At 41.6% G+C, this 27134-nt stretch overlaps 1 protein-coding gene across 9 annotated transcripts in view; it reads right to left on the bottom strand.

Moving 5' to 3' along the window:
• Positions 1 to 27134, bottom strand: part of LMNTD1 (lamin tail domain containing 1) — a 297086-nt gene that overhangs the window by 37174 nt on the left and 232778 nt on the right. For all 9 annotated transcript variants that reach the window (XR_014713292.1, XM_084641002.1, XM_084641008.1 and 6 more), the window contains 7 exons: positions 26408 to 26598; positions 22583 to 22790; positions 16651 to 16837; positions 15506 to 15625; positions 13671 to 13888; positions 12396 to 12568; positions 3367 to 3455 (listed from right to left, as the gene is read on the bottom strand). Coding sequence is in view for 8 of the 9 variants with exons in the window: in XM_084641002.1 (XP_084497128.1) it covers positions 3367 to 3455; positions 12396 to 12568; positions 13671 to 13888; positions 15506 to 15625; positions 16651 to 16837; positions 22583 to 22790; positions 26408 to 26598 (1186 nt within the window). In the remaining variant the exon portion in view is untranslated. The remainder of the gene's footprint in view (positions 1 to 3366; positions 3456 to 12395; positions 12569 to 13670; positions 13889 to 15505; positions 15626 to 16650; positions 16838 to 22582; positions 22791 to 26407; positions 26599 to 27134) is intronic.

The raw sequence follows: 27134 nt of genomic DNA, 5'->3' as shown, positions 1-27134 counted from the left end.
TATTTTTGTCATGAGAAAGTGTCTTTAAATGCAAATGTCCTTGATCACAGGAGATAGGATTGCATGGCACAATGCGCTATTGCAAAATGTGTTCCCATGAAAAGCAGAAACAGCTGCAGACGTGCTAGTGGCAAAGGGTGGAGAATGAAATTAGCACTTTCTAGGTTCTTCGGTAAGTACCAACCTAAAGAATGAGCAGACTTTTTTTTTTTGGATTAATGCCTTTTTTTTCAATTAGAAAACACCTGAACCATACCATGGCCTCTGCTCCTGCTTGAGGAAGAAGATAATCTGAAGTCCCTCCCAGTGATCTCATCCTTTCCAAAATCAACAAGATTCCTTACAAGTTGCAGTCTCTCTCTCTAGAGCTGATGACTGAACCCCACACCCTGGGACATCTCATTGTTCATTATATTTGCATTTCCTCCTCCTAAAGAAAAGTAAAATTGTAACACAAAGTAACATGTGAACAATTCTTTGTTAACTGGGCTGAATTAGGCAGGCAGATGGGATCCTGACCTCTGCATTTTCTTTCTTAGTGAATTTATGGCCGTTAAAAGGTGGTGTCAATGCAAGCTTCCCCATTCCATCCCAACAGTGGGTCTCTACCTTACCCTTGAGGAGCCTCTTCTCGAGGCCAGGGGGTACAGCAATTCACAGTCTCTCCCATTCTGTCTTTAGTCTGTCTACTGAGATGACAAACAAAGGAGGCTAGTTTGTTGCAAGAGGGACAGCTGTCCACTGGAAACAGACTATCAGTTCATTTCAATAGAGTCATCACATAGTCGCTCATTATCAGCCTGGGCTGGACTTGAACTGGTAATCAAGAGATGAAAGGCTCTGTGTGTCATTATCAAGTCACTTGAGTCATCTAACCCCCTAGTGAGAGCAGCTTTTCAAAAAATGAATATTTAGCAGAGGACGTATACTTTGAAAGCCTCTCTAAGGGACTTTGGGGGCTTGTCTAGGCAAGGAAATTTATCAGCATAATTATGCTGTTATCTTTAAATGGCTAAAGCGATACCAGTTTAACTCCCTAGCTGGACATTTTTATTCAAGAAGAAGAGTGCCTTTTCCCAGTTTAGCTGATGTCACTTTGGAACTGGTATAAGGTAAAGGCAGAAAAAGGCACTCTTATCCCACAATAAAAGTCTCCACATGGGGAGTTTCTCTGGTATAACTATAGCAATAGAATTATACTGGTAAATTTCCCTGTGTAGAAAAGCCTGTTATATGGGATCAACTCTCTAGGGCTTCTGAATTGTGTGCCTCCATTGAAGGCTATGCCAGAAGAGCTGAATCTTTGGTGCCTCTCAGAATTTCCTAGCTAGCTGGTGACATCACCATTGTACCATGCACATGCACCTGGGAGAGCATGGGCCTCATTTTTATTTACTTTAACAATGTGTTTTCACTGTGGTCACCACAAGCATAGGTGCTGGAACTAGGGGTGCTGGAGGTGCTGTTGCACCCCTGGATTGAAGTGGTTTCCACCATATACAGGGTTTAGTTTGGTTCGATGGTTCTCAGCACCTCCACTATACGAATTGTTCCAGCACCCCGAAAATAAGTGATCGGCGCCTAGGTTAGCCCAGTAGTGAGCCCCCCCCCCCATGGCAAAGACACACAAGTTACTGTGTCCTCAGTGGTGCTGCACTCCCCCCTGTGTCACTAGGACTTCTGGGGGCATATCCCATGGCTTTTGGTGCTACAGTAAGTTGAACTGCTCTATGATTCTTTCCTAGTGAACTAAGAGAACTTGTCTGTCCTTCTGGGAAGGCAGTGGAGGATTATCAGCATTTGAGTGGCTAAACCAGTGCCCTGACTGCAAAGCAGGTGGGTTCCCAGCCCAAATGAAAGTCTCACTCTGGCTTTGGACTATAGCCTTAGCTACCCTGGTTGAAAGCACCAAACATAAGAGGTTTTTGTGTGTTGACAGGAAGGGAACTAGGAACAAAAGCCTGGGTTAACTCTGCAGTGAAGACATACTCTAAGGATCTGCCAGTGTAATGGGCTTTCAGTATAAATAAGAATCAGGTCTCATATCTCTGGCTGCAAATAAAGAAACCCCTACATTTCCAAAACATCACATAGGGTTATTTTTAACTGTGACAGTAAAGTTGAATTGCTCAGCTAAACCCTGAATGCTACTTAGAAAACCAAGAGATTAGAGACACAGATGTTTGGAAACAGTCTTTCTGGATAATCAGCTTCTTTGAATTCAAGTAGTATCTTGGCAAAAGCATGATTCATACTCAAAAGGACATTTTATCTAGTATTACTAATGCTAATACTTTGCACTTCTAAAGTGCCTTTCATCTGAGGCTATGAAAGCGCTTTTACAAACATTGATGAATCAAGCATCACAACACACTTTTGAGATATGCTTTATTGCCACCACTTTACAGAAGGGAAAACTGAGACACTGATATGTTTATTTACACAGGCCTATACCTAGTGGAAGAACCCTATACCATGTTAACAGTTAACAAGCAAGCACATCCAATCTTTTAAAAATTCCTCCAGGATTTCTTTTTCATTTCAGTGTAGTGTACATAGACTGGCTGTTGATAATAAACATTTTTACATCTGTGTAAATGCATATAGCACTTTGCAGAACATTAACCATAATAGAGTTATAATAATTATTATTATTATAGACCTATAGAATATATATCATATATATAGCTCAGTATTCATTACCAGCCAAATCCCATAGACTGCAATGAGCTTTGACTCAGGTCTTAAGAAATGTGGGTCTGATACTGAAGCAACGTTTAGCATTTTCCTAGGTATCTCCTGCATTTACCTATTAGTTAAGTATTCTATATTGCAAAAAATCATGGAACTGATCTTTAGAAAAAGTTAGAGATGAACCCAAGCCAGGAAGTTTGGATTGGGAGCTTAACGTTCTCCCAGTTTGGGAATTTACAAATTTAGGGTCCTGGGATGGGTCCATTATACAGGGCTTGATTGTGAGTCTTTCTATAGGATAGTGTAAATATGAAGAGGTCTTAAAGTGGGTGAAAGTGTACAACCACTTCAAGGCCTCTTTACCCTACCAGAGCAGTGTAAACAGCCTTATTGTAAATGAGAATCAGACCCATACTCTCAAGCTGTGAATGCAAACTTCCTGCTAATACAGTGGTGTTTCTAATGGTCACATTATATAGATGTGATCAAGTTGCACTGTTTCAATACAGAGTCAGATCTGAGTCTTGAATGACTGGTTCTGATGTAGGCCTCTTAGAACACAAATAATAAAAAGAATTTTCAACAAAATTAAGTTTTTTGTTTCCTTTTCTTTATCTGAACCCTACTGTTCTTGCTTTATTGAAAAGGGAATTTGTCTTCATCTCTACTTACCCCTGCTGACCGGGTCAGCCTTCTACTTTTTCCATTAAAACTTCCTGTAGCTGTGTTTCTGCCCCGGCTGCTTCCTGCATACAGAGTGCCTGTTGGTGGGAACAAAAATTGTTTCCATACACTGATTTTAAAAGGAAAAATAAATCTCAAAAGTAATAAAGTCAACAACAAAAATCCTCATTTTCCTCTCAGTTTATGGAAAAAGGTTTAAATAAAAAGCACATTGTGATAAATCCATGGTCACCTAGACCTTCTTGGTTGTTACTAAGATGCAGGTAACTCAATTTCCCAAGAAGTTGGTGAAAACAAGTGAAGGGTGAACTTTAAATGATTTAGAGACTTGGTCATGCTTATCTAAACTGTCCAGCACTTTTGAGTTTGCAAAAGTGAATTGAAAATCTCATGAGAACAGCTCTTCCTATAGGCTGAAATCCTGACCCCATGGAAGTCAATGGGAGCTTTGACATTGATATCAGTAAGCTCAAGGTTTCACCCACAGTATTTACATCTGGGTCTGGTCAGAAACCAAAAGTAAAGAAATGGGAGAAAATGAATAATTATGAGAAAGTTTACTGATCTTTTTCAAAACTAAAAAAAGGGCTAATTTCAATTTGTGTGCACAGATTTGGGGGGACAGGGATGGGGGTGGAAGTCTTTATCCAAACCCATTCACCCACACAAAGTGAGAACTTTCTCTGGTATGCTGGACTCTCAGCAGTTGAGTCTATTTGCCAAGACCCAAATGTGGGACACAGTGTGGACTGTTAGCCAATATTACATATATGTTAGGCATACTACACACCACATTAAAAAGGTATTAGTGGCATGATATTAATAGAATATACATTACATATTGTGACAAGATGGCCAATGTTAGTCTGGTGGGTCCTGCACTTTTCTTAGCAGGGAGAAAAGATGCCACCCCTTGCCCCTGTTCTTGGGGCATCAATGGCCCTGCTAGTGGCCCGGGAAGGTGGTAAAGGAGGGAAGCAGGGGAGGGGTCTGGGTTTGCCCCTCACTCTGAGCCTCAGTCCTCTCAACCCCTGCAGGTTCTTACCCTCTTCCACCTTGGGTGGGCTACCTGCAGTCCTTAGATGCTGGGGAAGGGAGTCTCCCTCCCCTACTAGGGCAGCATCCCCCTTACTTTGGTTCTCTGATTTTCCAAGTCTCACAGCACACCTCTAAGCTCCAGCCCTCTCTCCTTCCTCCTCCTCTGTCTGCCTGGAGCAGGGGGGTTTTATTAGGTTCCTAACAGGGCCTTGATTGACTGCAGGTGCTCCAATTAACCTGCAGCCACCTTCCCTAGTCTACAGGGAACCACACCTTAATTAGCCTTGAGCTTATATATTTCCCCTCTAGCACTCTCTCCCTGGCCCTTCCGTATCATAATATAAATACTTGTTGGGAAATTATGTTACCTGACTGTATTATGCTCTACCCACAACTCTTGTTGCCCCATGTCCAATATCCCACAATACTTTGCAAAGCTGAAGTCAGCTTTGGAATTAGAAAATAGGACATTTGTCAAAGGTAAAATACATTAATGTTCTGCCCCAGTACAAGCCAGGAATACTAGTGTCCCTGAATGCAAGTATCCAAAACAAAGATAAGGAAGGTACAGAACAAGCAGTTAAGGATTGGTAGGAACTAGTGGGTTCAATTTTAGTGATGCATAAAAAGTTTTGTAACTTGTAAAATCATCCTACAAATACTACTAGTTGAAATGCATCTCTTTGAAGAACACCTTCTGTGCTAGGTGAACATGCTGTGAGAATTTGCTTCCCAAAAAGAGGGTGTGTATGTCTCCTTTTCTTATTGTACTGTTTCGTCTTTAGACAATACATTTGGCTAAATTCAATTATTTCATCTCGTGAACATTTTAAAGAACAAACTGCGAGAACAGTCAAACAATTGGCTATACCTTTGAGTCAACAGAACCAAATAGTCAAGACAGTAGTGCAGACGGATTAAGAGGAGGTGGTATTGAATTCTCTTTTATAAATGGCATTTTCACCTTCGCTTTTTGGTCGCTTTGTATTCCTGCTTCTAATACTTGACAGTAGAAGTGAGATAAATATTAAATCTATGCGGGATGGAGGCAATTTAGAGTTGCAACAGAAGCATGTTTAAAACAGACTTAACAGCATAATGAGGGCCAACAAATCTTTTCCTGAAAAGAGAAATGTATCGATATATCGATAATGGGAAGTGGTTGTTGTGTTATTACATCAATGCTGTTTAATGTTTAAACACTGGTTGGGAGTTTGTTTGCATGGTAAAAGCAGTTTTTAGAAAGGAAGGAAGGATGGAATATTTGCATAATACAGTTTGACATGTATTTAGGCCCCTGCTGTTGCCCCCTCGCATAGTAAAAGCCATTTTTTACTCTGATATTTCTGAGAATTTTCTTGTAGAGAACTTTCCAGTGGGAGAAAGGGGCTAGGCAGGAATGTGCCCTCTTCAGAATAGCTGCCCCAAATATCTGCATGTGACTTTGGTCATCCACACAAGGTCCTGTACTCCCACTGTGGGTCAGGATCCTGGAGGCTGCCTGCCCTTTCCTCTTGTAGGCGAAGCTCCATTGAAAATGACCTGCCAGAGAAACCCTCTGGGGGTCTCTGGTGTGGGAGGGGTCTATGAAAAGGTTAATACAGCATGAGCACCATGTTGAAGAAGTTCTGCTGCGCCAAAGGGTGGATGACGGGTATATTTCCAGTCCTGCCCCAGCCTGCCTCTCTTACCTTGGTCTGCTCTGACCCCATTTCCTTCCTATGCACAGACCCTAGCCTGCACAGAGAGAGCTCCGCACAGAGAGTCCCTGGGGGAGGGGTGGAAGAGTACCACAGAGGCACTCCAATACCCTTTCTTCGTAGACAAGGGGAGATCCACACATAAAGCGCCCCTCCATGGGGAGAGGTGGGTTAATCTGGGCCCAAACTCCAGAACATATCCCATGATCCCTGGTTGGTCAAAAGGAAGCACAGTGGGAGGAATCCGAAGTTAAGGGAGAGCTAACGAGGAAGAGGGCTTAGTTAGGTGAACGTATGTTGCTTTGTTGGGTTGGAGTGGTCATTTTTACACAGGTGAGTAATTCAAGATGGGGGGGAGGAGTTCAAACACAATCCTTTGAAAATTTGGGCAAAAAGGTATATTCAGAGGAACCATAGAGCATGATATTTGTTTTCTGCCTGTTGTTCCCTGTTTACGTAGGAGCATAGTATCCTTATTGCGTGATACCAGATGTTTTCCTTAATCAGGGAGCCAATTAAAAATAAACTGAATTTTATGCAATTAACATAAAATAAATGCAATGCATCTGGATTATACGCTGTGACTTTATACATTTCATACAACCAGTTCAGCCTGTGCACTGAACAACATTTGTGGAGGGAGAGATTTTCAAAGGCATAAATGGCTGTTTGGCACTCAGTTCCCCTTGGCTAAATGCCCTTTGTACCTTGAAAATACTAGAGTTTATTTTTGTGAGAAAAAGTCAATCAAAAGCATTTTCCCTCCCCCCGCAGTTATTATAATAAAGTATCAACTCATCTCTTGAAGACTTTGTGTGAAGAGTTTGTGGGAGCATCCGATGCTAGACAGGATTGCAGTCATGCTGGCTTTCCGTGTACAGCATACATTTTTTCAAATGCTCCACAGCTTTCGAATGTGCAGAAACTAACGTGGAGATTGTGTCCTTTTCCTCCTCACTGTCACATTCACTCTAGTTCGCTCTTTCCGTGTAGATGTCAGACTATCTCCACAACTGTCTCATCACAGAAATGGCAGTCTCCTTACTCACTGTTGTTGCAATCTACAATCCTTCACACATTCCCTATCAGAAACTGGGTCTGGTAGGAAGAAGCAAGTTTTTCACTTTATTTAGCTGAAGTTTCAACCTGAATTTTGTGTGTCTCCTCAATCTTTGGTAGAAGGCTGATCTCAGAGCCTGACAATACCCATGCTTTCTCTCCATAGAATCAGCTTTTTAATGACCCCATGGTTCTGCAAGACATGCCCAACACTTGTAAGTCTGATCGCTTGATGATTTCATAAAGTGGCACTTTCCTTTTATCATCCAAGTGCAGAGTTTTGTGGTCTTTATTTCATAACTCCATAGTATGCTTTGATTACAGCTGGCATGTTATATCAGGAGGCAGGAAAATGTGAAATACCCTGAGTAGGGATGGCTCAATATAACAAGTATCAGGTTGCACTTCCAAGTTATCCAAGAGCAGAATTGCTTTTCAGAGGCAAACCTTACACTTGCAAACAGAGTTTCAACACAGATCAACTTATAAGAGTAGTAAATGGCAATGAGTGTGCCATTTGTTCAGGTCCTCTTCTGATATGTATAGTGGACCAGTCTGTTTCAATATGTTCACGTGAGAGAAGCACTCTCTAGGTCTCTCTGTCAGCAGGAGACAGAGTATGTGAGTGCCAAATCCCAGACTAGTGACAACCTTTTACTAGGTAAGTGACACCAATAAATACCAAGAAGCCTGTTTTATTGTCATTCTAAATTGGCTCATGTGACAGGCCATTATAGACATTCCATTGTCTGGCACAGGCACAGCCTAGCAACCTCATCAGCTGCTCTCATCTGTTTCCTGTACAATTTCAGCCACTTCGTTCCATGTCTTTTTAAGACATGATTGCTGGTTCCTGACCATTCAGCTTCAAGCAAAACTGAAGTGCTTTCTCTTTAAGCAGGGGTCCTGAAAGAGCAGTTCCCTTCTTCTCTCTCATCAAAACCAAAGATTAAATCTTTGAATCATTCTCAGGATCATTTACTATTCATAATTTTATGTTCTTTGATCCTGGGGAGGAATCACAGGGCTAGAACAGAGCTGTGCTGATTTACATCAGCTGAGGATCTGGCCCAAAGTCTCTGCATTTTTTTCTTAATTTATGTATTCTTGAACTTCTTATGCCATATTTAATGTTCAGAATGTTCAGAATTTTTCCAAGGCTTTCCTCTATCTTGAGTTTCCAAGATAGGATCAAAGGACCCTGCTTTTTCTGGCACACCAAGGACACATAAATACAAATGGTTGCAGTCCCTTACAAGCAGTAAGCAATAAACAGACTGGACATTTTAAAAACAAACAGGCTGGCAATTTGCTTGGCAGGCAGGTAGACACACTGGCAGGTCATTGGATAATGAGGTTGAGATAGTGGAGTTTAGAAAATCAGGATTCTATTGCATTTGCAAAATAGCTGTACAGCCCCTCCAGTGCCTATGCATGAAACTGCATTCTTTTCTATAGTGTGCTTCCAGAGTGGCTATTTTTAAATGTATGGGCCTTTGCCCTCCTCAGCACCATAGTGAGATTGTGTGCTTCAGTTCGGGGTGATTGGCTTGAAACAGGGTGGGGCAGTTTCTGTGTTTCTTCATCTGAAGAGACAGTTTACGGTTTTGAAGGTTGGAAGTCTGTCCTCAAGGAATTAGAGATGACAAAGAAGACAGGCTTTCAAAACGCAAGTTAAGGTGCAGCGTGGCTGTCAGTCACATTGAATGATAGCATTTTGGAGAAATCGGGGTGCTGTAATTTGTGACTTGATGCTGACAGGAATGTTTGATTGATCTGGTGTAGTTAGTTGATCTGTCTGAGAAAACAATTAAGTTTCTTCCCCTATAGCTGTTGCCATAATAACTTGTTTAACCTTCACACTGTCATTATATATGCCCCTAGTACAGTTTATTCCAAAAGCGCAACAGTGTGTTTATATAACCTCATTTACAAGGGCACATTTTATCACACAGTCCTGTCTGCCACATGTCAGCATCCTACAATAAATGATATGGGTATGACTCGGCAACCGTTACTCATTTTAACTAGAACTTCCATGGGCAGTCCCACTGACTCCAAAAGTCACGGGAAAGCTCATGAGAGTAAGTGCTCCTCCAAGTGAGTGAGGGGTGGAGAACTGAGCCCTATGTGTTTGTGACAAAAGAGGAAAAATAACAGGGAATAAAAGATGATCCTGTTTCACTGGATAAAGATGAGGGGTGTGGGCAATGCATGGCTCCTTTTTAAAGAATATGTGTGCAAAATCCTCTCCCTTCCCTCCCTCCCTCCCTACCCCTCGTTCTCCATTTTCCACTGAACGTTTAAGTAGTGTTTCTCAGCCACTGGCGACGTGAAAAAATTTGGATTGACAAAACTTGTGTTTGGCTGAGACTTCGAAGTGCTTGCTTTTCAACGCATGCCCTGGCTATTTGTAAACCCATTGAAAAGTTCACAGCTTAATATTTTGATTCAGAGCGAAATTCAGAAGCAGCAACAACAAAATAAGGAACCAGTGTGGCACTTTTCTGGGGAACAAGGGAGATACATTGAACTGTGTGATATAACTGAAATATAAAGAAAGTCCCTTTGGAACTTGTGAGCTGTGTCAGTAGCTGCTTTCCCCTCCCACGGGGGAGGCTGAAGGGAAAGAGGAGACACTTAGTGCATCAAGTGTAGAGGAATATAATTAGGCAGATCAACAATATAAGCAGGAAATACATTACTCATCAGTCACATAAAGCAAGTTAGAGTTGAAGTGACAAAATTTGCAGTTGACAAAATTAATGAGGTGGGTCAATGTTAGAGAAAACTGAGAGGAACTGCAGAAGGAGCTAACAAAGCTAGGTGAATGGACAGCATGATGGCTGATGAAATTTGATGCTGATAAATTAACATTGCAATGAATAACTATTCATATACCTTACTGTATGGTAACTGAACTGTATATTAACCATAACCACTCAGGAACAAGACCTGGATGTCATTGTGGACTGCTTAATGAAACCTCTGTTCCATGTGCAGTGTCAGTCAAAAAGGGAAAATGTTAGGTTGCATAAGAAATAGGATGTAAGACAATACTGAAAATATTATAATGTGTCTGTGCAAATCTATGGTACACCCTTCCCTGGAATACTGTACTGTTATTATTATTAATATCTCAAAAGGGTGTAGCAGATATAGAAGTGGTTCAGAGATTGGTGACAAAAAGTATTAGCTATATGGAAAAATCTTCCATGTGAAGAAAGACTGAAAAGACTGTTGAGTTTAGAGAAGGGATGAGGAAGAGGGGACACACTAGATGTATACAAAATAATGAATGGTATATAGAAAGGAAATTTGGCATTCCTTTTTACCCTTCCTCCAAAACAAGGGACTTTCAAGGAAACTGCAAGGCAACAAATTTGAAACTGATAAAAGAAAAGACATTTTTACACATTATTATTGTATTCCCAGTACAGTAGCATCTAGGACTAGGGTCCCTTTGTACTAGGCGTATTACATACACACAATAAAGAGACAGTCCCTGCCTCAAAGAGCTTATGGTTTTTATACACACAGTTAGCCTGTGGAACCCATTGCTAAGATATCATTGAGGCCAAGAGCTTGGCAGGATTTTTTTTAAAAGTACCAGATGTTTATATAATGTATAATGAAAACCGCCAGACTGTAAGCTCTATGGAGCAGGGACCATAGTGTTGTTCGTGTTTGTTCAGCACCCTACCACAATGGCTTTAAAAATCTCAGGTGAAACCTTCACCACTACCACTGGGAGACTATATTACAGACTACTAGAGCTCATTGGTAAGAAACATTCAGCCTAGAACTTCCTACGCTCAGTTTGGTCCCATTCCTCCTAGTTCTATTATCTGGAACCATGTCAGACACTTCTTCTCCCTCCTTGGTGTTATCTTTCCAAACATTTGGCAGTTATGTCTGTCCCTTGGTTGTCAAACGTATTTACTTCTGTGACAGATATGGGAATTTTCTGCAATATCTTTGGGAGATCTTACTGTATTAATTTTATGTATCACCATGGGCCATGGAGTGTATGTAATTCAATAGGGGAGGCTGCCCACAGCCCTCCAGGAATTAAGAACCATGGGAATGGGCAGAGTGATTAGGCAAATACACTCAGAATGCAACAGCTCTGAAGAGGTACCACCACCTGGACAGACCTGAATATACTGATTCAAACTGGATTCTCTAGAGACCAGCAAACAAAGACTCAGGGCCTGCTTTCTGATCCAGCAAATGGACAGGACCATCTGTCCAAGGTAGGCCCAAATCCTTCCTGGGAAGAGTTGGAAGGACTTGACCTATTCATGGGGGTCCTCGTTCTGAGCCAAGGTGGTTATGAACTGTTGTCTGGGGTTTGAATGACTGTTTACCTGCCAGAGCCCTTGTTGGTGTGAGGGGTGATCTCTTGTAACCTAATTAGAATGTATACAGGTTCTTTTGTTTTTAATATCTTCTCTGTGTAATGCTTTTAGCGTAAGAATAAATGTGCTTGCTTAGAAAGAGCTGTCTGGTAACTGTGGGCCATTATGCTGTTTATAGCCTCTGAGGAGAAGGCAAGTCAGGCGTGCTGACTAGCTGGGCTGTTCACAGTGCAGCCAGGAAACTGTGCAACCTAGAAAAACCCCAATCAAGAGAGGAGGAGAGAGAAAGGTATGTCTCTACTTAAGAAATGTGATGGCTGGGGGGGAGTTGGGGGGGAGGCCCGGAAGCCTAAGAGTGGATGCCCTTGCTGGACCACAGAGGGGGAAATACAGATGCAGTTGCCCTGAACTGTGACAGCTTCTTAATCTTTCCTCATAAATCAATCTCTTCATACTCTTAATTACTTTGGCATTCTTGTCTGAATTCCTTCCAGTCTGTCAATAACTTCCTGGGTTTGAAATACCAGAGTTAAACACAGGATACTCACCAATGCTTAATTAACAACTCATAGTCAATACAAGTGTCTCTCTCTCACTGCATCTTGGTATTATGATTTTCTAAAAAAGAGTCAATCCTAACTGCAAACAACTCATATTAACAACAACAATAAACTCATGTAACGCTTATTTTTAAAAACCTATACATGCAGGATAAGTGTATGATATGAGTGATAACACATATACATTACTAATGCAGAACTACTGATCTTTTTCTTCCAGCAAATTTCAAAACATTTCTGCCTATTGAAAACAATATCTTGCATCTTGAACCTTCTACGAGCACGGCTCTCTAACTCACCTGGTGCTGGGTCAGGTTTTGCTGACTGACACCTGGACTGCCTGCATAGACTGCTGCCATCATTGCCCATGGTTAATGGTCTGAGCAGAGAAAAATGAGGATGTGTCGGAGAAGCTGGACTTCGGCACCAAGAATTCTGAGTAGGGAACAGGGTTGCTGGGATCTTTTTTTCTCTGTAAACAGAAATACAAATGATTCTATTCTGTATATTGTATATATCTTAATATATATGTATAGTACACATATTTTATATAACTTGAATTATAGGTGGAGCAGTAGCAGCACCTATATTAAGACTAACATTTTATTATAATCCCTTATTTACAGTTGTTTATAATTTTGCCAAACTTTAACCCTTTGGGCTGAAATTTTCCATATTGACTCTTTGATTCAGGTTGAATTTCTTTGGAAATTTAAGCAAAACCTGTTCAACCATTTCCAAGAACAAGGCTAGTGAATACTAGTTAGTTTGGCCAATGTTAACATTTTTTGAATTGTCTTTTGAACAGCTCTAGCCACAGCTTGGAGCAGAAGGTTGAAATTTAGCAGAGGAATACTCCCGGGGGCAGAGAGGGGCCTTTTACTGTCCTCATTAAAAAATCTGACCTGGTTTGGTCAAATTATAAGCCACAGAAAATTGCAATTGGTACATGTAAAGTAGAACACATTTAACCCTTATCCTTTGAATTTCAAAACATTTCAAGTGCATTGCACATGTTCCCATTCTTCAGTGAGCATGCTGCAAGGATCTAACAACTAAATCTCTGGAGGCGACATAGACAAAAATTGCCCATGCTGCTTTTCCCCTTCAAAATATCCTGTGGCCTAAATTAAGATGCATTGCGCTGGAGCAGGAAACTATGAGTTTTAGATCCACATTTTTCACAAACTAGTGTGAATAATTCTATGAACATCACAACCTTTAGACTATAAGCTCTTTGAGGCAGTGAATGTGTCTTTTCTGCCTGGATGTTGCCTGGCACACTTTTGTGTGCTCAGTGAGTGAATAATATATAATGAACTCAGGTTTTCTTGCAAAATGTCCTATTACTTCATTGACTGAAACTAGTGCTCTCTCGCACAGAACCTAAAACAAAGTTTGGTTTGGATTTTGTTTGAAGGTTCAGGTCAGTTCTTATTTTATCCTGCCCATTTCACCCATCCTATTAACAACTTTCTTTGCAAGACGCTCATTTTAAAAACTTTCCTTCCACAGCCAGCCCGGAATAGTGCTATATTATAATGTCAGAGTACAGTTAATAGATGGATGGTTACCTTTTAATGAAAACTGGTCCTCGTTCCTCAGTTTGACCTTGGACAGCCCCTTCCTGTTCTGTATCAATTATCACAGACTCTGGTTCCTTTTCCCATTCATCTCTTTGCATTTTTGTTGGCATAATTGGCTTTTTGCTGCTCTTAAGGTATTTATCATCTTCTTGCTCTTCCCATCCTTGCTTTCTGTTCCAGTGAATAGGTGTGTACCAAGCAACAGCCTGAAGAAAAAGATGCTACTCATTCAGTTACTTCATTTAACTAGCAAGTTTATTGTTTCTGTTACATAAGGAATAGTGTGTGTGGGGGTGAGAAAAGAGGCAAGGGAAGTAAAGGTTCTAAGATATTTTTGAGCTGACTATATTCAAAGGTGTGCGCCAGAGAATAATGGCAAGGCATCAAATCACAGCCATTGATTTGATCTTTAAAATCCATTTTCAGTTCTTAAAAGTATAGGTTGGATTCATAATGTAACAGCTTTGCAATTCAACTGCTTGACTTAAATGAAACAGACCTATTACCAATGCAATGGCAAGTTTGGCCAAACTAAGGAAGAAGAGAGGGGAAAACAGTATAAAAATTTGAATAAAAACCAGCTTGGATCAAGTAAATTAGATTAATACTGTAAAAGGGAGACTGGATAGTTTGGATGGTTTGAGGAAACTGGTCTCCAGGTCACTGGTTCAAGTCTGCCTCAGGCTAGAAATGGCCAAAAAAATCATTGCCACTGGATTACTTTTAGGATATGTCTACATAGCACAGTAAAACCTGCGGCTGGCCCATGTCAGCCAACTCGGGCTCACGGGGCTCAGGCTGTGGAGCTGTTTCATTGCTGTGTAGACACCTGGGCTCGGGCTGGAGCCTGGGCTCTAAAACCCTGCAGGATGGGAGGGTCCCAGAACCTGGACTCCAGCCTGAGCCTAAGCCCAAGCCCAAAGTCTACATAGCAGTGAAACAGCCCCACAGCTTGAGCCTCGTGAGCCTGAATCAGCAGACATGAGCCAGCTGTGGGTTTTAGTTTGCTGCTTAGACATACTCTAAGTCTGGTCTCAGTCTCATTTCTAAGTGGACAAAGGTCCACCTCACAAAACCCACCACAACTGCCAATATTGTTGGCAATTGCTAAAGGGTTTGCCCATGGACTGAATAGACATGGATAACTGATTTTCTCACCTCTATGGGGGGCTCTCTAGGTTAAGGAAGAAGCACACTGGCAAGGAGACCTGCAGAAAACTTGCACTGCCGGGGCCCATGTTGTACCTGTTCGATGCATAGTAGACCTTCGTACTGCAAGGCTGTCAATCTAGCCCCTTTCTTTAGTCCTCAAGGTCTCAGTAATTAACTCGTAAACTCACACAAGGTTCACAGCCAGGATCTACTCACATTATGTGATTTGCTCAGTTAGGGCTCATGGGCTCAATCCTGCAAAGTCCTCAGTACTGTGGCCCTGATCCAGCTAAGCACTTAAACTCATTTACCTTTCAGCACCTGAAAAGACCCATTACTGTCAACAGGATCTAGCACAAGTCCAGACTTCAAAAAGGTATGGAGGGGGGTGACACTGGGGGAAAGCATTTGTCCAGTCCCACTTGCAAAGCGCAAGTATTCAATGTTACATTTTCAACGTACCCGGAACATTGAAGCTTAACAAACCCAAGACTCACATACCAGTACACCTGCCACTTTCTTGGGTTATTTGCTTGCCAAAACTTTGCATTCCATTGCTGCTCTTTACAATTATCCATACATCCGGCCATCCTTTTAAGAAGGATGAGTAGAAGAATTTAGCAATTCTATTAATTACATGACAAACAGCTCATAAGAATCAGAACACTCACTTGACCATTAGGTTCACAAAGAATGGTAGTGCACTCTGAGCCTGTTTTAAACCTATCTTGCTCCTTCCAAAGGAAATCTGATGGAGGTTTATGAAGCACTTTAGCATCTGCTGTCCATACCTGCAACAATCCAAAGGAAGTAGTCAGATATAGAGGGGATGGTCCTCAGTAAGAAGCAGCAGGTTTCCCTCTCTCAAGGCTTTTATCCATGAAATCAAAGCCAAAGGGACTGCATTTCAACATCTGTAGCAATGGCTTGGTTATACTTATTATCATCAAGACCTGCTCTAGTGGATTAATCAAGATAAATCTGAGGGCATATTCTTCAGGCACTAACCTTAAATTTTTTGGTGGGGGGGGTGTTAGCCAATGTTGCTGAGGATCAGATTAACCTCAATAGGAGGTTTCTTTTTATTTATGCTGGGTATTTTAACGGGCCTGCAACATAGGCCTTTACAATCCCAGTCCACGATTGATTTTGGAGCCTCCCAGCGTGGGAACAGGCAGTTCCAGTTGGGCAACAGTAATTTTTTCTCCTTTCGTTTTATACAGAAGATGTTAACAACATCATGCTCTGCAAACTGGATGCAATTATCTCACTATCTGTGGCCTTGATCACAATTGTAGCAGCAACAGGAACCACGATGTAAACATTTTTCTCGTGTAAAATGATCCTAATTTACTTTTGCTAGCAGCATTTCTAAAGGATTGACCTTCAGATCCACGATTTCAGTTCAGACCAATCTCTTTGTACTGAAAATTATGTTGCAGTATGGAGAGATCTTACAGAAGCAATACTTAGAGGGAAGAGTGGGAAATGGGGAAAATTCTTTATGATATCAGGCCAGAATCTTCAAACTTTCTGCAGAATTTTGAAAGCTGGGCTCCTTAATCCACATTTAGGCACCTAAATAAAAGTCCCCTGATTTTCAAAGGTGCTGAGCTCTTGCAGCTCCCGTTGAGTTCAGTGGGATTTGTGAGTGCTCAGACTTCTGAAAGTATGGATTTATGAGCCTGACTTCAAGCATTTTAAGTTTGAAATTTTGACCTTGCATTACAGTGGATGAAGAGCAACTGAGTTACAGAAGATAAACTCTTAGCTATCCCCTCCGAGTTCATTTGGCATATTCCTCTTCTGTACTCACGGTTACAGTAGAATTGGCCTTCATTCTGATCCTTGGTGGGAATCTGAATAGAGTTACTGGATGGCCGCTGACATTTTGCTGGAGTGTATACTCCCCAATGCCTTCCTCTTTATCAGGGGAACAGTTAAGGATCTTCACAAAATGACCACCTGAATGAACTTCTGCAATTTTTAAGTTGCCAATAGCACTAAATAATAAAAGTAGAATCAAAGATTTAAAAGCATTTCACAAATGAAATACACATGCCTTTAACTATAACAGCCTACCCCCATGTCTGCATAATAAACATACTGTATGCAGACTATTTACAATAATAATAATCTGCACTTTACATAGACCCTTTCATCTGAAAGACTCAGTGTGCTTTACATATATCAACACAAACTAGCTATCTTACATATTTTTGGCCCCACATTACCATTGGAAATTGGTACTTTTTAAAAAAAATCATCATCATCTCAGTTTGCTATTTGTATTTTCTAAATGTATTTAGGTTAACATTTTTAAGGCTGACCACACAATCTGGCCATTAGAATTTATGGGAGTTGTGTGGCTAAATCCCCTGGTCAGTTCTGAAAATCTCAGTCATTGACTTCATCTATATATTTTCTCCCTCCTTTCTTGGATTTCCGCCTGTCCCTCATTTTCATTTTCCTTTGTGGAGGAAAGGGAAGCTGATATTATTAACCAATATCTAAGAAACAACACGTTAAAACAATTAAGACCTACTCTCTCTTTCATTTCAGAAATATAGCAAACAAGGGTCTGTGATTTATCTACAGAAAGCAAAGGAACTCCTTGAGTGAGCAGAGGAACACTTTATCTTCAGCAAGCACTGGAAAACAAATTTATCTCTGGAGCGTTCCTCTTCTAAGCAACTCACACATGTCAAGAAAGCTCTTTCTAAAATGCAGTTATGGACTATAATGCTCATTACTTGTCTTATCAGACAAGTTGTGAAAGAAGTCCAAGGAATCATCCACTTTTCCATCTGACATACACCATGATTTAGTTAATTGTTTAGCCCTTGTTGTAATGTCTTGTCAGTGTCTCCTGTCTTTGCCCTGGCTATGCATGCCTTCTTCTGTTTTGCTGATAAGTTTAATATGTAGGTGTTTGTGCCTGTATTCAAGCCTGGCCCTATAGCACAGATAGACATGGGTCTGTGTAAGGTGGCAAAATAATAACTGATGAGTGGCAAAAACCACTCACCCACCCACCCAGAAATTCATTCATGCCGCACAGTAGGGAGTCATGCTTGCACATGACAGTGAGGCTGCCTGCAGTCTGCAGCACCTAGTGACAGATACGAAAGGGGTGGGGGAGCTGTCCATGATCTCCCCCAACAGGAACTAAGAATACATGCTTACTGATCGCAATGCTTACTGATCGCAATACTGTGCTATGCAGCATGTAGGAAACCCTCCCTTCCTCTCCCTTTGCTGCATCTTTGGGCCCTCTATTGAGTCCCTTCTCTCTCTGGGCAGAGAACAAGCATACAAGTCTGTTTGCTCCTCCCATCAACAGAGGGAGTCCTTTAGGGAGCTTCCCATGGAAAAAAGGGCCTGATTCTCTACGGTACCTTGCACAGTGAATCATGATTTAAACTGATGTAAAATGCTGTCCTTCTGGTCTGGTATCATTTATCATCATTATTTATTTGTATTACCGTAGTGCCTAGGAGCCCTAATCATGGACCACTGTGGTAAGTGCTATACAAACACAGAATGAGAAGATGTTCCCTGTGTTCTCACACTTGGCACAGGTGTAGATGATGACAAGTTGTGTGGCGAAAAAGACTTCAGTTGCAGCATGAGGATAAGAAGGATAAGCCATATTGCTTCCCCATGAGAAAATTTGTTAGAAGTGCCTCCCATTCCATCAAACAGAGGCTGCTACTGGAGGAAACAGGCCATGTGAAGAAACAAGAGAAAATCATGGATACCAGGACATATGGGGTAGCAAAAAAAAGGAGTTTTGAGCAGGACAGTGGCAGTGGACAGTAGGTGCTTGAGGAAGACTTGTTTCTAGACAAGACTTGAATCTGGACTTGTAGGTATAGGAAGGGTAAATGGGATAGGGGTGGGGTCAGAATATAATGGGGGCCTTTCTGACACAAGAATGGTGAAAAATGAAGAAGCAAGGGATAGGAAATGGGACTGTTGAGTGGTATGCCAGTACAAAGCTTCCAGCTCACTGGAGAATCTGGCCTTGTATTTTTAACTTAACAGTGTCCCTTTAATAGAAAACATCCCACCTTTTTCTAAGCCCAGAAGTCTTAACTTTTGAAAGGAAAGGTTTATGTTGGTACAATTACTATGACAGGAGAAATATAGGATGAAAGGTTTATTTAAATGGGTGCAAATGAAGGTCTATACATTTATTTGCCAGTGGACTTAGCTCTAGGTCTGGGACGGGGTAGAAATGGACTTGGGGAGGGGGGTATAAATATTGAAATTTGTCTAGGATTGCAAAATACCCTGTACATATTAGTGTCAGATATGCATCTGAGATATAAAGTTTGGATACAGATCCAAATTGTTTTAAAGTTTAGAGGATTGGCAATCTAGATTTGGTTTAGTTCAGCCCTAATTAGTGTATGCAGATGTACTTACTGCAAAATAGATATTGATGATTTACATTGTTTAGAGTGCTTCAACTCCATTTTTCTTACATTCAATAAAACACACAAAAACTTACTTGATTTAGAGGTAAGGTTGCTCAAGCGTGAACAGCAAGGAAATAGTTAAGATCACATCCAACACAATCCCAGTCTCCAAACATTAGCCCACTATTGTCATTATACTCTAGCACTTTTGGTGCAACAATATTACCACCTTAGCTGCATACATGAAAAAAAAAAATGGGAAATCTCACTGCAGGGCACAACCTCAACTCCCAGCTTCCACCGCTCCATTATTTAATCATTTAGTAATGATTGCAACCGTACAATTGCAATCTTAGCATTGACGCATACCACACAGCAAATGAATTTAAAGTGAATTAAAAATTATAAAATCACACTGCTGATTAAAATATCTTAGTTTATCAAAAACAAAAACTTCTACCAAATTTCTGTGTACTAAATAATGTTACTGACATTGTGACTTCCATCAAAAAATATACACTACTAAACACAGCTATACAGAAATACTATTGAAATGTGTATATGCCACATTTCATGTCTATTCATAATATGTTATATAATACAATTATAAATCAACAGGCTGGAATTATGATTGTGCATATGATTGTGCGTAATTTCATTGGATGGGAACATCAAATTGCTAGGAACATAGGATTGGTAGGGACTTCTTGGGTCACCAAGTCTAGTCCCCTGCTAGCGCAGGCAGCCCCATTGTATAGGTGGGCACTGAGAGGGAGTATATTTTTAAAATTTCATGTGGGTGTGTGCAAAAGGGTCTTTGTGTGCTGTTGCAGTTGAGTGTCATGATGGTCGGTAATTAATCAACTGAGAATTTTTTAAAAATTGCCTATTTCATGCATTAAACAATTTTAACCACACACAAAGCAAACTGTCACCACATTTTACTCTTTATCTTCTACAGTTAGCAGAGCTAATGATTTCTCTTGCTTTCTGTGTGAGACGAGATGTGACAATCCCCCACTGGAAAATAGTTCTCACAATACAAGGAAATTCATGAAGGAGAAGGTAATCGCTTATCTTTCTGTGTTTAGCTAGACTTATCCTGCCTATGCCCAGTCAAACAGTAGACATATCTCAGGATTTGGAAATGCTGTAGAATTCTGGAAACAATTTCAGCTTTCTAACTGGCTTTCAAAGCTATTTTTTTATAGCTATACTTGTAATGTCCTGAATTACACTGGTCTAGTGATAGAAACACAAGTGGTAAGTGCCATGGATTTAGGAAGACCTTATCTGCTAGAGAAATGGCTATAAAATCGAAAGCATTATAAAATTAATGAGTAAGAGAAAGCAGCAGGTAACATATATTTGGAATTGAATAAAGCATTTGTTATAGAATCTTCTCAGAGTATTAGTTGTTCCAATTGTGGCTGCGTATGCAAAGTAAGGAGCAGAGAGGTAATAGATTCTCTTTGGACAGTTCTGTGGAGGAACCACCTGCAATATTGATCCTGATTCTCCTCTCACGTACACTAATGTAACTCCACGGACTAGAAAGAAGTTGCTCTTGATTTATGTTGGTGTAAGTGAGATCAGAATCAGGTGCACTGTGTTCATTTCTGGGCACTTAGGTAGCAGAAAAATATCAACATTTTGGAAGGAATTCTAGAAAGGTTCCAAACAAACGGATTCAGGGGCTGGCGGGATTGAGTTCTGAGAGAAGATTAAAGAGTTAAATACATATGGTTTAGCTAGTGAATCACCAAGGGGACAGGGAGACATGGTAAGAGAGCAGATATGTTTGAGGGCTGGGAATTAAAAGAAGGCAGAAGAATTACTTAGGTTGGTACAGGGGGGTTCAACTAAAAGCAATGGGATGACATTAAAAAAGGGAAAATTTAGGCTGAATATCAGGAAAAGCTTCCTAACATTAAGATGTCTGGGCCTTAAACATGATCTGTACTGAACAAACCACTAGAAAATATACTGTACAGGACAATCCACATGGGTATGGGATGCACTGGACCTAATGGGGCAGATCCTCAGCTTGTGTCACTTATCCTAACTCCACTGCAGCTGATGAGCTGTGACAATTTACACCAACTGAAGATCTGGCCCAATAGGTCTTTCCCATCTCTAATATCTAAGATTCTAAATTAGAGATGGAAGGAAGATATACTGGGATAAAGAGTTTATCCCTCGGGCCAATATATTTTATGATACGGCTCTTAGTAGGTTAGAATAAATTTGGACTAACCTTGGCTAACCATCTAGGGCTCAGTTTATTCCCTGGGTTACTTCAGGTTCGGCTGGTCCAACCCAAAACTATGGGACCCCCCTCAAGCCACCTGCAACCCCAGCTCCACTCATGGGCGTGGAGCTATGAAAAATGAGCAGGTCAAGCCCAAGAGAGAGTGGGGCCAAACCAGCCAGGAGATGCAGAATTTCATTTCCTTTTCTGGGCAGCCTCCTAGAAGGGCCTCTCTAGAGCACTAACCAGAGTTTATTAGTGACCCTCCTGCAACAAAACTCTGAAAGAAGGATGGTGAATATAATTGCTGTACTCTCCCAACATCAGGGCTGTAAAGTAGGCAGATAGGCCTAGTGGTTTGCAAAGGGCCTGGTCCCCACACCAGCCAGAACCAGAAGATCAGGTGATGAGGTCAGGAACCATGGGTAAGATACAAGAAATCAGGCTGGGTCAAGAAACCAGGAGGTCAGGACCAGGACACAAGAGCAGGCAGCACCGGCTGAGTAGTCCAAAGCAGGGTGGAGCCCAGTTGTACAGATGACTTCCTGTTCCTCCTGGCTTAAGTAGGGGGAGTGAGACAATCAGGAGCTCTGGTATTTCACCAATCAGGACCCATGGTGGAGCCTCCTATTTGAGTTAGGTTTCAAGGAGTCCTGATTCTAGCTGATGCCAGTAAACCACTGGGTGGAGGGTTGGAGAGTGATGACTCCCTAGGAGCCCTGCAGACATGGTTTCAAAACCTGTAGGTCATGATAGCTAAGGTCAATTCCACCTCTGGGGCAGCTGCCTGTGAAGGACTCAGTCTGACCTCTACACTTTTGGTGACTTATCTTCAGCAAACCTTCAAACCTTTGACATTCTCCTATGTCTTGTGGATAATTGCTTGGCCTTTCATTAAGTGCTGTCTTACTGCTTACCTAATGGAGATATTACAGAGGGCTGTAAAGGCACACCATCTCTGCCCTTCAGAAATAAATTGTAGGGAAGTTCCCCATAAAAACACAATTACAGAGTCTTACTGCTAAAACAAATGAAGTCTTTAGACATCTGATGGCTTAACGCTGCACCTGTACCTGGATGCAGAAGAGGTGTAGTCTTCAGCTGCTGACGGTGTCCTTCCCTGTCTCTCCAAGGGCCCGGGATGCTGGACATTCCTCTTTGAGTCAGTGAACAAAGAGCTGAAATAGTCCTGACCTTGTCCTAATGTATTCGTGTCAAGGCTGAGGGACCTAGACCTAGAACGGGACCACTTCGGTGACTCGGTATTAGTGCTGCCCTGAGCTGTTGAACAAGCAAGAGAGACAGACAACGAGTGATGTCATAGATACAAAACAACAAAATAAAAAAGAACCCAATATTTTTCATCGTTTATTTTTGTAACAAAAATTGCATAATCTCATTTCCTTCCTCTCCCTTGAGTTGTTAATGTAAAACGGTGCTCAATGAACCCTTCTCAGGAAGCTTTAAACCTATGGCTATAAAATGGAACACAGCTGGCAAAGTGAATATTTTGTTAGTGACATGTCGATTTATTACCTTAGTGGAATTATCTTGGGTAGCTCAAGAACAATAAATTATGCCACTGGCAGTATAAGTGTCATCCTGCAATTTCAGTGCTGCTATAAGGTGTAGCATCAGCTGTGAGTTGGGACTGAACATATTGAGCCTCTCTTCCACTTACAGGATGAATATGAAAATACCCTCTCCTCCTCTTTGGACTTTTCGCTGTCTGTGCAAAAGACCCCAAAACATGCATCCATGCACCACCTGGGCAACCCCACTCTCATTGAGACTGTAGGATCTGGAGCAGGGGAGAAGTGAATGCTGCTGGTGAACCCCTCTCTCACAAAGAGATCCCCTGGTCTCCCACCGAAGTCTCATCAGAAATCAGCTTCCCCCAGATCCTGTCAGTGCTTGTGACTCAGTCCTGCTTTTCAGCCCTCCCAGAGTTCTGGATCCCAAAGAGATGGGTTGGGGATGCCATGCCAGGTGGACTATCCCTATGCAGATCCTAGCCCGTGCTGAGCAGCCTCAACTCTTATTGTTTTCCATGGGAGTTAAAGCACCTGACAGGAGGTGCTCTGTACTCATAGGATCTGTCTCTTAGATGGCTAAAAGTCAAACCCTTCTTGATTTGGCAACATTACTGTGTCAGCAAAAGTAATAATGTTGCACGAATTAGCTTTTCCATTGTACTAGGAATGCTGGCTCCAATCAGGCATACTGATTTGCTTTTTCCAATGGGATTTTCTGATTGTAAAAACAAGATGTTTGAGTTTCTATTTTTCCATCTTACAGTGCATTATACCAAAGCGGTGACACAGGGCAGGCCCCCATTTCAATATCTTGTTTGTAGTTCCCGCCCTTGAGACTCTCTGTGGTAGAGTTCAAATGAAACAGCAGTTCCAGTCATTGGGCAATGAAACAGGGTCTCCTTGTCTTGGCCAGTGAAGAATTACTTGCAGCCAAATGTAATAACATCTGAGTAATAAGGAGGGTAAAAGCTACAGCACAGTGGCCTAAACAGAAAGCCATGGCAGGTGTGCAGCTTAATTGAGCGTGAATTTTGCAGAGGCTGAGTCTAACTAGGAGGCACAAAAGAATGAATGGTGTTCAGGGATTTGCCGGAGAAGAAATGGGGCAACGGCCAATGAGCTCCATAATCAGGAAGCTAGATGAGTTGTTGGACTCTGTTGCTCTGTGCATGCTAGAGTCTCTGTTAGATCAAATATTCAGAGCGGCAGAACGGGCAGCAGCAGAATGAGCAGACTGTGTTGAAGCTGGCTTTTAGTGATGTGTTAATAAGTTAGTTTGTTTCTTGTTTATAAGTTAGTTTGTTTCATCACATTGGTGGTGGCTTTTTCTGTGTTACTGAATACTGTGGGCAAAGGTTGGGCTTTTAAAAGGGGCCTAAGGGAGTTAGGCACCCAAATCCCACTAAAATCAATGGGATTCTTAGCCTAAAGTGAGGCACCTAGCCACAAGCCCCAAGTGTGAGAGGATGCAGAGTTGCACCCTCCCTGAGGACGATGAGGGACACTGCCCCAGAGGCAGACACAGTCTTCCCCCATGCTGCACTCTGTGAACAGGCGGTGCATCATTTGAATCAACTATTAGGCGGACATAGACTGCTTTCCCCAGCACGCTGGCTCCGCTCTGTAGCCTAGTGTGGTGGCTGGGCTGGACCACAGCCTTGGGTCTTCCCTACCCACTATCACCTCCCTGGGGGCAACAAGAATAAGCGTAGCTGGGACCACTATTATGGACTTCTCTTGAGCAGCCACTTTAGTGGAGGGAGGCTTCTTGTGCTTCCCTTGACCCTCAGTGTGGCTGAGCAAGGGCAGCACACAATCTGACTTTATGTAAAATGTTGCAGTTCATGTAACAATGCATGCAGCTTGCAAATACACCCAGAAGGTGGAAGATCTGGAATCAATATTTAAGTCGTGTGGTGGCCAGTCCAGAACAGACAAGGAATTATAACTAGAGCTGGTCCAGAATTTTTCATCAAACATTTTTTTCCACAGAAAATTTTGAAGTTGCTGAAACTTTTTATTTTTTTCATTGGGAAAAATCAAAGCAATTTTTTTTGTGTTTCAGGTCAACCCAAATTGAAACATTTTGGATTGCCGCACTGAATCAAAACGTTTCATTTCAGGTCAGTTTGACATTAATCTGCATCTGCCGAAACTGCCACAGTACCCCAAGGGAGTTGTAGTTTGGGTGCCTTATACCCCCATTTTTTCTTATGGGCTAGACTCCCTGGTTGGACTACATCTCCCTTGATGCACAGCTGTCTCCCCTCTTGCTGAACTGTCACCAGGCATCATGAGAGTCCTACAATCACCATGCATCATGGGAGATGTAGTCTGGCTGGGGACTCTGATCCATAGAGGACAGTGGGAACATTAGGCACCTGAACCACAACTCCCAGGAGGCACTGTGGCATTTCCGCCAGATGCAGTTCAATGTCAAACCAAGCCAAACAAAAACATTTTGATTCAGTTTGACAAACCAAAACGAAATGTTTAGATTCAGGACTGTCAAAACATTTCAGTGGAAATGAAACATCTTAACATTTACAGAATTGGTTGTTCCATGAAAAACTTCAGTATTTCAACTTCTTGTCCTAATTTAGGCTTAAAATTGTGTCAAAATATCAGAATTTCCCCACTGGATAGAAATTCCAATTTTTGACCAGCTCTAGTTATAACTGCATTCACAGAGCCATGCTATTACCCCACATTTGCAGGACTATATTACAGTTCCCTTAACATGATTGTAACATGGCTTGTTCTAGTCACCACAGATAAAAACAAAGAGTGCGATGACATGTCTGGGAACAACTATGTTGTAACTGGATTCCCAAATATGGTTCTAACCGCAGTGCAGAGAGAACATCTGTCGTAATAAAAACCAGGGTTGCCTATGCCTAACCTGCCTTCTCTGGACAAGCCACCTCTTCTTGAATGAATTCTTTCAAGGGTATAGCACAATTCTCTTTGCATTGTTATAACACAACTTGTTCTAGTTTACACAGGCAAAACTAAACCATGTAATAATGTAAACCACAAATATTTTGTAATTTGGATGTAATTGTATTGAAATGGCAGGGAAAAAAGGGACCCAGCTCAGATAAAATAGTAATACTCTCCACAATTTCAAGATGCCACCAGCCACCCCTGTAATCAAAACCAGATGATTAATCCCACCCACAGCAGGGATACAGGTTGCTTAGTTTGAAAGTTCTAATAGCTGCAGTGCATGTAAGGAAATCACTCCAACCACAGTAAGAAATCATCATGGGGCACAGCTGAAATATTAGTGAATAAGAGCATATAAAGTGCTGCAATCTTCTGTCCTAAATATGAGTTATAGAAGAGTTTTTGAGGGCTTACCTAAAACTCTCTTTTGTGTAGTCGGATCTGCTCTGGTGGATTTAGCCAGTCTGGGTGCTGCAGAAGCAGGCTGAAGTGATTGTGGTGAGAGTACATTCTCTGAAGGTTGGGGTGATGCATCTGTGATGGAATTTGAGGTAACAGGGGAGTGACCAGAGTTAGGTGCCAAATGGAAATGGGTTGCCTCCGTTCTGTATTAAAAACAGTGAAATTACATTCATTCACAATGAGTCCATGGAAATCCACATTCACTGCTCAGTGCCAGTGTATATATTGTACAACCTCATTTACTTCCAGGGGGCTGGCTGGGATGTAAAGTAGGGCAGAATCTGGTATAGGTACAAGAAACCTCAATATCAACCAGTAGAATAACATCCAGCCTGGTCCTCCTTTCAAGATGATTACTACTTGCTGATTATTGTTACAATTATTTCTTTACTTTTATTATCCTCTTTAATGTTGCATAAATTATCCAAAACATCCAGGAAGCACAACCCTCCTGTCAAGGTTCCTCCCCCACTCTGAACTCTAGGGTACAGATGTGGGGACCTGCATGAAAAACCTCCTAAGCTTATCTTTACCAGCTTAGGTCAAAACTTCCCCAAGGTACAAAATATTACACCCGTTATCCTTGGACTGGCCGCTACCACCACCAAACTAATACTGGTTACTGGGGAAGAGCTGTTTGGACGCGTCCTTCCCCCCAAAATACTTCCCAAAACCTTGC

This window comes from Lepidochelys olivacea (genome assembly GCF_965140295.1).
Source record: "Lepidochelys olivacea isolate rLepOli2 genome assembly, chromosome: 1".
Classification (NCBI taxonomy): domain Eukaryota; kingdom Metazoa; phylum Chordata; order Testudines; family Cheloniidae; genus Lepidochelys; species Lepidochelys olivacea.
The sequence above is the reverse complement of the archived record's forward strand: the minus strand, read 5'-3'. Positions and strand labels throughout refer to the sequence as shown.